An 11,331-nucleotide genomic window follows, 5' to 3' on the forward strand; every position below is an offset into this window, starting at 1 on the left:
TCTTAATATTGTTCCCTAGCTAATTTGTTAGCTAGCTTGATACGTCTTATTTTTAACTATAGCTTTATACGTCTTATTTTTTCTACATTATAGATATAGTAAAATGCAAACATCGTTAAAAAGATATCAGGGAAAACAGTCCGCATAGTTAAATTGTTTTTGTTGGGTTTTTTTTACCGGTATTTTATCTATTGTTTCTTTTTTGTAGGTAACAAGTGTACCAAACTGGAAGTGGGCTCCATCCGTAAAATATTCAGTATGCCGTCGGAATATACAAATATTAACAATAATACTGTAAAACTTGTCAAAAACAGCCGGGTACCAGTCTTATCTAACAGCAGACGAAAAGCGCGCTAATAGCCGCATGCCGTACATCACGTTATTTCGCGTATTTTCAACATAATAAACAACGGTGCCAGCCTAAATAAACATGTCTTAGGATTATTCACACAACCGTGTGCAACAAGACTGTGAATACGGCGGTAAGTGTATTTGGCCAATTTGCAAACTTATTTATTTGAATGATTTAAGTACGAAATTTGGCATCCTTTACCTGGTCCCGGAATTATGGGTTCACATTTTAGCCCTCCCTTACTTTTACATTCTGTTTTTTTTCCAGTATTTTTTTCTTTCTTTTTTTTTTAAGCGCCACTTACAATATTTAAGTACAAATGAAAACTACATTAAAATTTAGTAATTATAATATTACAAGAGAAGATGATATACATGAGTGATTACCCTGTCATCACGACAAAGATTGGAGATTCTAATGCAATTTGGATGTAACTATTTTTTTCATTGGCTAAAAGTTGCCGTCAAATCCACAGTTGACCAGGCGTAACTAAGGAGGGACCCGCCATTTTGAATTGATTGAATCAACAAATGTTCGATTACTACTACATAATTGAAAATAAAACAACACCAACCTCGAATATGCCGTTTTAATGTAATTTTATCCCAATTTGAAGCGTACAGGTAACGTAATAACCTCCAGTTTGTAAGTTTTCATTTGTATGACGTCGCGTTTAGCCATGACGTCTTTGTTTCAAAATCATTCATGAAGTTTCGCGGATTTTTTTCTGTTTGTCAAATTTAGACATTTTTCAAGTTTTATCGTATTTTTTCTTTTTGTAATGCATTAGAATCGGAATAACAGTACTGTAGTTGAAGAGTTGCCACCGTAAATTTTGATTTGACGGTCGCAAATCTCCGTTTTACTGTCTCCGCTACGCGTCGCCAGTAAAACTTCATTTGCGACCGTCAAATCTACAATTGACGGTGGCAACTCTTTAACTACAATACTGTTATTCCTTAATTGAAGAGTTTAGGGGACCAAACCCGTGTCCCCATAAAGTAAATAAAAAAACAACTCAACAATGGCCTGATCTGTCACATGTATGCAATACAATACAACACAAAGTTTTTTATTGTCAATTATGACGCCCAATAATTTGAGCAGTACAATTAATTTCAATTTCATACAAGTGATTACATATTGATTACATTGATTATTTAACAATTAAACAAAGTCAAGTCTTTTTCAACCAAATAAATTCTACAGAAAAGATATATATATATTATAGTTTTGCAATATAATATAGATGGCATCATTTACTGAAATTGAAGTCTTTTGAAATAATATACTCGAAATACTTTGATAAAAAAAACTAACAAGAAAATAAGAACGGAGGCCCCCATTTTATCTTTTGGTTGTCTGAAAACAAATTCCGAGATCTATTTCCATGAATGGTTGAAAATCATATCAGCAATTTTCTTTTCTTATCATATACCATTGCATTACATTTTGCATATTGGTTAAAAATGTCATAATCATTGGAAAATAAACCATTGACTTGGCGTCATTTTCATTTTGGGGTACGAACAATGAAATCAAACATGGGTCTTCAGATTAGTACGTTTATTTTTCTTGAATTTTAATTCATTCCAGACTTCTCTTGCATTGGAAAAAGCTATGTGAGGAAAATGTTTAAGACATTAACAAGGAAATAGAACTTATTCGCCAGGGAGAAAAAGGCTCGTCGAGTTAACAAAAAAGGACAGCAAAGTTTATCCTCGCTATCGAGCTAAAATAAAGCAGCTTCAAAATTATAAAAGTGACGTTGAAACCCTTGCAAAAAAATTCCCAAATTGTATACAGAGGGACTGTAACGTGTTTATTCCACTCAGCAGACAAAAATGTCTTAACAAACTGTACTGCTGCCTACGAAAACGCTTTAGAAAAACACGAAAAAATGAAAAGTTCGACTTGACTACCGACATTCGAAGACGCTTTGGAGACTCTTTCGAAAAAACTGTCTTTTCCGAAATGAAGCGGAAATACTTTCGGAAATATTTCCGAAAGTTGGGAATTGAAACGGAAAATTTGACACCAGCATTAATGGCGACGGATAAGAAACACCGTGCAAAGACCATCAAAATCGTTATTTATGATCGCATTTTTGCTTTTAAGCATATGTTAGGAGTCCCACTATTGAGCCGAATAAACGAAGTTCAAGAAATCATAAGACCTCGTTCATCACTGTCATTGCTTACACGCAGTCTCAGACTTTCAACAAATATTCTCAGAAAGACTTAGCTTCTAAAAGTCTTGAAGTTAACAGGCATCCACTTAATACAATAATCGAGTATTTTGTAAACAGGAAATTAACTCCGTACGAAAGTTGTGCCGAATCCGCGGAGGATTCCGACCCTTGTTCGCAGAACGAAACTTCAATGACGAAAAGCTTTAGTCGCTCTTTGTCTGCTCAAGACTACAGTAATGGTAAACAAAAAGTTTCAAAAGAAAAATTCAACGATGATCACTGTACGCGTAGTAAACAAATTCAGCCAGAATGTCCTTTTGGTCCTGTTTCTATTATAAAAAACAAACCATTTCCAACATTCGTCGGCAAAATTGAGCCAAAGTGTCCTGCTCAATCAGAACCTTTTGCCAGGAACAATAGTTTTACGCAGAAGGAATCATCCAAGTTAGACAGTTCTTGTAATACAGCAGTTGTTGCAGTTGATATTGATTCCCTACAAAACCAACAAAACAAACCAATAATCCATATACCTCAAGCCGAATCAACCATATTGGAAAATCCCTGTTCGCTGACCTCATACACTGACAACACTAGCAGTCTTATTAAACGACCAACCCGGAATCTCATAGAAATTCCTTGTCGATCGACGTCTATTGAAATTGACACTACTTTTGCAAGTCAAAAACGAACCAAGCCAGAATTTCTGAGTCTCTCGACGCATGAAATTGACAATTCAATACAATTGAAAAATGCTGACCACAAGATGTCTGACGATCATTGCCTTGTTGAAAACTCAACCAATTATGAGACCTCAGCTACATTGGACTCTTGTCTTATAACCGATTAGGGAAAACTTAAAGATCGGAAATCTGCTGTTATTGTAATTTCTGAAAATCCTACTGAGCAAATGAAACCGGAAGGTAAATGTCATCTGCTTTTTCCACGTGGTCCTCCGCTACATAGAATATCGTCGACTCCCAGTCAGAAAAGCACAGAAGAAATTCATTGTAAGATTGAAGGTCATGCAATAACGAAAAGGCCACAATCAGGTCAGGAAGCCAAATGATTATTTTCTGTTTTTGTTGGTTGTTGATCAAGGTGATGTTGTTAACTTTTAAATAAGGTATTGTTATTTGCAGTGTGCGTGAAATGGCGACAGCTATTGAGACCTGTGGTGTTTTTGAGCTCCGTCATATCACTAAACCAACCGTATTCTGGTGTTCTGGATGTGATGAGAGACTATGTACAGAATGTCAGGAGCATCACAGTTTGTCAAAAGGAACCAAAAACTATAAAGTGATACCAATTACTGAATACACAAAATTACCAGCTGCTGTACTTATGATTTGTCAAAACTGTACTAAACATGATAAAAGGTATAAAATGTATTGCCAGAAGCATGCATTTCCGTGTTGCAGCAAATGTATCGTGGACAGCCACAAAGAATGCCTAGATTTAGTCGAACTAGATGACGTCATTCACAATGTCAAAACCTGTATTACCATGTGCGAGATAGAGGAAACAAAGGAATATCTATACGACGAGTCTATACGTGACATAGACATTTAACAATAATTGGTAAAATAACAGTTATCAAATCATTGATTATACTAAATTTTACCTTTTTAACATCCGTTTCACATATTGAAAAAGAATATATTGTTAAATTTAAAAAAAATGATCTATAACTTTTTATGGAAAAGCAAAAGAGAAAAGGTTAAACGCACAGTACTTAGCTTTGGTGAACTAGATGGGAGTTTAAAAATGATTAACATACATAAATACATAGAATCTATCAGAATTGGTTGGATCAAAAGGTTAATTAATTGAGATCTAAAACAATTGGAAAGTTAATCCACTTTGGAAAAGATTTCCTTATCTTTCACATGAATATTGATAACACTGACTCTATTCAAAAGTTAAAAGAGATGCCAAAATTGTATTTCAACATTGTAAAAGCATGGATAGTTAATAAAAATGTACAACAGCCAAAAAACTTCAGATCTATACGTCAAGAAGTTATTTGGGGAAATCATTTCATAAAGATAAAATAATAAATGCCTTTTATTTGAAAACTGGATAAAAAGTAATAGTATCTTTGTTTATGACATCATTGAAGAAAATGGTCATATAGAAGAAAATTTCAATTTACAAAACCTGAAAATAAAAGTAACTGGATGTCAGAATTTTACCAATTAAAGAAAGCTTTTCCAGGAGAATGGTTAAAGATTTTAAAACAGGAAAATTCAAAGAAAACTAAAGTAAAAACGTCATATGCAATTCATATTAATAATAATTGTAATAAAAAAGAAAACTTAGAAAAAGAAGATACCAGAAAAATTTATAATATATTAATTAAGAGTGAAATTGAAATACCTGTTGGTTTTTACAAATGGAAGACAATGCCTAACCTTGAATACATTAAGAGTCTTTAATGTAATATGTTAAAGTTTGTTCATCATTTTTTAAACGATAATAAATACAAAGTGTTCCGTTGGAAATTGCTACACTTTATTTTACCTTGTAAAGTTTTATTGAAAAAGTGGAAGATGTGCGATATTTCAAATTGTCACTATTGCAACACCACAGAGGATTATGATCACATGTTTCTTAAATGTCACTTTCTTGATAATTTCTGGAGTAAAGTAAAAAAAAACTCATAGAAAAACTGAATATTAATAATAATATTCTAACATTAAAAAATTTAGTATGGGGTTATAAATAAATGATGAGCAATACTATGAAATTAATTACTTGATTACAATTATAATGATTTGTATATATAAGGCAAATTATATGTCTGAACAGAAAACAAAATCTTTAGATGTATATTCTGTATTTAAAGCAGAATTCATGTACAACTACACAATGTAGGCAACTAGTAAACACACTACGAATAAATGTCTACTTGATAAAGTTGTCAAATTGTTGTAATAATTTTTATGTTTGCAAATGTATAATCTAGCAAAAAAAGAAAAAAAAAAGGTTAATAATAAAAAAAAAATCTAGATCCGTATCTGATTTAGAGAAATAATTTTACCTATCACCGATAAGCGTGGAGATAACGGTATTTGTTATCCACTGTTTTTTATCGTTAAAAAAAGGAAAAAAATATTTACATACTAATTTTTTTCAGAATCGAAAAAACCTATATTATAATATATGTTCATACATACCTCTGAATTGCTTATATTAATCATAAATCACTATTAAAACTGGTATTTTCCAAACCAGGAAGAGATATCAATCCAATAATAGAAAATCGATAACGGCAAGTGTGAATTATTTCCGGAAACTTTTTTCCAAACAAGCTAGATATACATATTGATATGATAAATTAAAATTTCATATATACTTATTTATTTACGGTTGAAAATGAAATATTTATAATATAGTTTAGTTAAATTGTAATGTATTATTGTTAAACAGAGAGAAATCCTGGATTTCTTGTTAAAATAAAGATAACTTCACTAGAATGCTGGATGTTAACAGCAAGCAATATATTGTTGAATTAAAAAAAAACATATTCAGCCGCAATTTAACATAGGTATTGATTTTATAATTTTTTTACAGGGTGTGTCGTAAGTGCCGTGTGGAGACAGTAGAGTGCCTCCCCGTGCTTCATGTTTATGCTCTTATAATATTCTAGCTAAGGGATTGTGTGTCCGAGCGAGAACTTCCCTAGTTCATTACTTTAGGAATGTTCATCAAAAAGTAATATTTTTCCTACGGGTCTCGAGGCCAATACAGCAAACCTTGAATCTATACCAGTGCCAATACAGAAACAGCCAGTTGATAAAACTACGATACGGCCTTGATCTTATTATCTTTTATGTTTTTATCTCATAAATGATACATAAAAACTAAAGATATTGTATGTATAACTTAAATTACATATGCATGTAAACACCTGACTGTATCTTTTTGATACTGTTTTCAATTTGAAACCTTCTAATTAAATATAGAAATTATTTAGAAAAAAACAGTTGTATTCCCAAATGGCAAAGTTGACACTAAAATTTCTATTTTTCTATTTTTAAGTTTTTAGCCACGCCATTCTGTTTCTCATTGATACTTTAAATTGTACACAATACCCTTCTATAGACTAGATTTCACTAAACAATCTATAAAAACAGGTGAAAATTGATATAAAATGGCAACAACTACTATAACGAGTCGACAAATGATATCTGTCGTGTTGACTTACCTCAATGTCTGTGGGTTTTTAATGATCACGTTCCTGCTTATAGTTTCTTTCTCAATTTTTGACAGTCTCGCTATTCTGTAGTTCATAGATCTTTTATGATTTCTAGGGAATTTGTATTACCTTAACTTTAGTGACGTTAAAATTGTGTTCTTGTTCCTTAAGTTTTCTTCTTTTCGCTAATTCGTGAGACCACATATTTTCATAGATCTTGTATACATGTTCATTTTTACTTCCTAAATTTTCATGGGCTTTTTACTTGTTTTCAAGATGATGGCAAGAATACTGCAAAATTTGCAAAGAATCAAACGTTCAAGTATAATAAGCCCCAAATGGATTGTCCAATTTATCTTAAATTTCACGTAGAATGTATCATAATCTGGTGAACATTTTCACCCTGTTATTAAACTTTTTTTTAGGATATTAATCAAAAACTTGCGGTTGTTTTCACAAGGAAAATTTCTGGTTGGTTGTGTACTGACATAGGAAAAATTCGTAGAAAAAAATTAAAAAAGAAATAGTTTTAGAAATGTTCAACATAATAAGTGTATTGTTAATACGCCCCTATCGAACTTGTTAGTGTGTAGATAACATCCCGACATGTATCACTTAATAAATCAGTCACGTTTTGTGATAAACCAGGAGGGCGGATATGAATATTTAACATTAAAAGGTAATCTTTTATGATTTATTCGATATTTCTGAGTTGAATGCTTTCTAATTATCGTTTTGAATTTTCAAAAGATAATCATGACCTAAATACGAACCATTTGTAATAGTTTTATAATTTTTATTTTCGTTCTGGGGTCGGGGCATTTTTATCTTCAATTATGTTATGTCCTAGTTCTAGGACATGTCCCATACCCTTCTATAGATTGGTTTTCACTAATCAATCTATAAAAAACAGGTTAAAATTGATAAAAAATGGCAACAACTACTATAACGAGTCGACAAATGATATCTGTCATGTTAACGTACCTCAATGTCTGTTGGTTTTTTTAATGATAACGTTCCTGCTTATAGTTTCTTTCTCGATTTTTGACAGCCTCGCTATTCTGTAATTCATAGATCTTTTATGATTTCTGGGGAACTTGTATTACATAAACTTTAGTGACGCTAAAATTGTGAAATAGATTTAAAAATGTTCAACATAATAAGTTTATTGTTAATACGCCCCTATCGAAATTGTTAGTGTGTAGATAACATCCCGACATGTATCAGTTAATAAATCAGTCATAATTTTCTGATAAACCAGGAGGGCGGAAATGAATATTTAACATTAAAAGGTAATCTTTTAGGATTTTTTCGATATTTCTGAGTTGAATTCTTTCTAATTATCGTTTTGAATTTTAAAAAGATAATCATGACCTAAATACGAACCATTTGTAATAGTTTTATAATATTTACTTTCGTTCTGGGGTCGGGGCATTTTTATCTTCAGTTATGTTATGTCCCAGTTCTAGGTCAAAATATACTTTTCTTCATTATGCCTTTATTGTCAAAATGGTTATGTATAGTATTAACTTATCTTAGGACATGTTATCAAAGGTACCAGGATTATAATTGAGTACGCCAGACACGCATTTCGTCTACATAAGAAATTATCAAAAAAAAAAACGCTCACGGGTTTATATATTATACAGGTTCAAGAAGCGAAACTGTTTTTGGTATATGTATCTCTGCTATCATTATACAGGATATATGTTCTCATATTTTGTCACTAGAACACAAACAGAAATGAAATGATTAGATAATTTATGTATGTGTCTACTTTACCCTGATATTTTTTTTCTACCATTCTAAATATGGTTGTACTGTTGTATGTGATTAATTGTTGTGTTGTCCAACGTTTATCACTATATTTATTTGACCAACTGCTAAACAAGATAAAAAAATTACATTATCCAAATCAGATCGTCAATGGAAATAACTGGCTTATATCAGTCCAAAATAAAAATGTGTGTAACCCATTAAGAAAATAGCTCTGTTTCAAACACACTTTCGCTGTATTTGAGACCCTAAACGATTAACTTTTCCCTTAAAGCAAATTTTCACTAAATTTCTTGAGATACATGTATATCCACTATCATGTATACAAAATTAAATGCCATATTGTATCATTTCACACGGGACGCTTTATAGCTGCAATAATTCATATTTCATTTCATTTTCATTTCATTTCAGACGATTGAATAACTTAAGAATGAGATAAATCAGAATAGTTCCGATTTTGAAATATATATATAGAATTGAATTGATTACTGTTATTAAACGCTACTGTCAGTATAAATTGCTATATTTTGAAACCTGCATTTAATTTATGTAGATACCGAAGCACCTTGACGGGAAACTAAATTAGGCTACCATGATGTTCGATGTTGGGGTTAAAATTGCGTTGTTTTTGTTTTAAATTTGTAAATCAGCTATTGTTAATTGTAGTTTGTGTTAAATGGCAACTTCATCTCTGAGCTGTGGTGTTTGTAACCTCCGTCACGTTAACAAACCACCGATAGTATGGTGTACAGAATGTGACGAGGGACTATGTACAGAATGCAAGGAACATCATTGTTTGTCTAAGGCATCCAGGAGCCATTGTGTGGTGCCATTTACTGAATACATGAAATTACCAGCTAATGTACTTTCAATTTCTAAGGATTGTACTAAACACAATAAAAAGTATCAAATGTATTGCCAGAAGCATGAATTTCCCTGCTGTAGCAAATGTATCTTGGAAAGCCATAACGAATGCCGAGATTTCGTCGATTTAGATCAGGTCATTCAAAATGTCAAAACATCCAATGCCATGTGCGAGCTAGAGGAAACTTTAGTTGAAGTAGCAGAAAATCTAGAGAAAATTCGCCAGGATCAACAAGAAAATCTGGCGATATTTAAAGAAAGTAGAAAGGAAATAGAAAAAGAAATAAAGAAGACCAGAATAAAGATCAACAACCATCTTGACAAGCTACAAGAGGATTTAATGAAAAAACTCTATGCGGAAGAAGAAAAAGAAAACTCCAAAATTTGTCAGTTATTGTCATCATTGGAAAAGAAGGAAAAAGAAATAGAAGAATACCAGAGAAACATTGTGAACATAAAGCAACATGCAACGGATCTTCAAGTATTTCTTTCAATGAAAAAAATAGAGGAGGACGTAAACAGCAAAAACAAATTCCTGAAGTCACTTGTGGAAGGCAAGAATTTCAATCAAATATCTCTCTCATATGAAATAAATACCTCTATCAAGAAAATCTTGTCCGATATCAGAAGTTTTGGAGAAGTGCGTATCGAAACTAAATCTGGCGAAATTGTTTTGATTAGGAAAAAGGTCAAACAAGCCCAAACGATGGTACCAACCGTTCAATCAAGATACACAATTGAAAATATAGTGTTAATGAAACAAAAGACCATCAATATTCCAGAAAACCAAATCCATGGATGTTGCATATTGCCGGATGGTAGAATGGCATTTACTTTATACACGGAGTGTAAGGTAATTGTGTTTAATTTGAAAGGGTTAAAAGATTTTGAAGTCAAATTGTCGTGTTACGCGTTTGATATAGTGTATAACAGTGAGGATAACACATTGGCCGTCTCATCTGGTGGTTCATTTCAGCAGTATATTACCATTATAGACTTGGCGAAGAAACGAATCAAGAAAACAATTTCACTAGATTCCACCAGTTATGGCATTGCATTGAAAGATAATCGATTGATTTATTCCGCTAGAGACAAAGGAATACGAATGATGAATCTGAATGAAGAGTCTATAAGTACAATAGTCCGGGACATCTTACCCCATGACTGTCACACTGCATCATTTAGGGACAACATATATCATACAAACAGAGAAACAAGCACTGTGACATGTTATAATCTACAAGGTAAAATACAATGGACATTCTTAAATCAAAGCGTTCTGGAGAATATTCAAGGTATAGATGTAGATAGTGATGGTAATGTGTACGTTGTGGGGAGCGTATCGAACAATGTTGTAGTTATCTCCCCTGATGGGCAACGACATAGAGAAGTATTGACAGCAAGTGATGGTCTCATGATTCCTGTCTCACTACATTATAGTGGACAAAACAATCAGTTGCTAGTCGCAAACTTCTCTAACACGGCTTATACGTTTGATGTTATTTAAACAAATTTATAGTTAAAACTTTTCTTACTTTAGACCATTCTTCGCAGTGTTTTTGATACCCAGATGTTGGAAACTTATTTTGTTAATTTTTGACAGAAATATAATATGTAGTATTTGTTTTAAACAAATCATTCGCCAATTAATTATACTTATCATGCTTATAGGTGTTATATTATTAAAAATGTATATTCTAATAAATTTGATGGAATGAGAGCAGTTTTATTATCACGTGACAGAAAGATCTTGCCGGTTAAAAAATTTGATATAAATTAAACAATGACAATGCGGTGTTAATGCTAATGGGACAACTATCAAACCGAGACCAAATGGTGTGGTTGTTAGTATCTGTAGATTACTGAAATTAGTGATTCTATCAAAAAAGTACTATCAGCACCAAATTCTCAAAATATCAACTACTTGCAACAGGTACTAACATAATC

General features: G+C 32.1%; 1 protein-coding gene across 1 annotated transcript; it reads left to right on the top strand.

Annotated features, from left to right (window-relative positions):
• The first annotated feature begins 9,196 nt into the window (after positions 1–9,196).
• Positions 9,197–10,891, top strand: LOC139483291 (uncharacterized). The gene has a single exon (XM_071267321.1). The coding sequence runs from the start codon at positions 9,197–9,199 to the stop codon at positions 10,889–10,891; it is 1,695 nt and encodes a 564-aa protein (XP_071123422.1).
• Positions 10,892–11,331: the final 440 nt, after the last annotated feature.

Source organism: Mytilus edulis, chromosome 7 (genome assembly GCF_963676685.1).
Source record: "Mytilus edulis chromosome 7, xbMytEdul2.2, whole genome shotgun sequence".
NCBI lineage: Eukaryota > Metazoa > Mollusca > Bivalvia > Mytilida > Mytilidae > Mytilus > Mytilus edulis.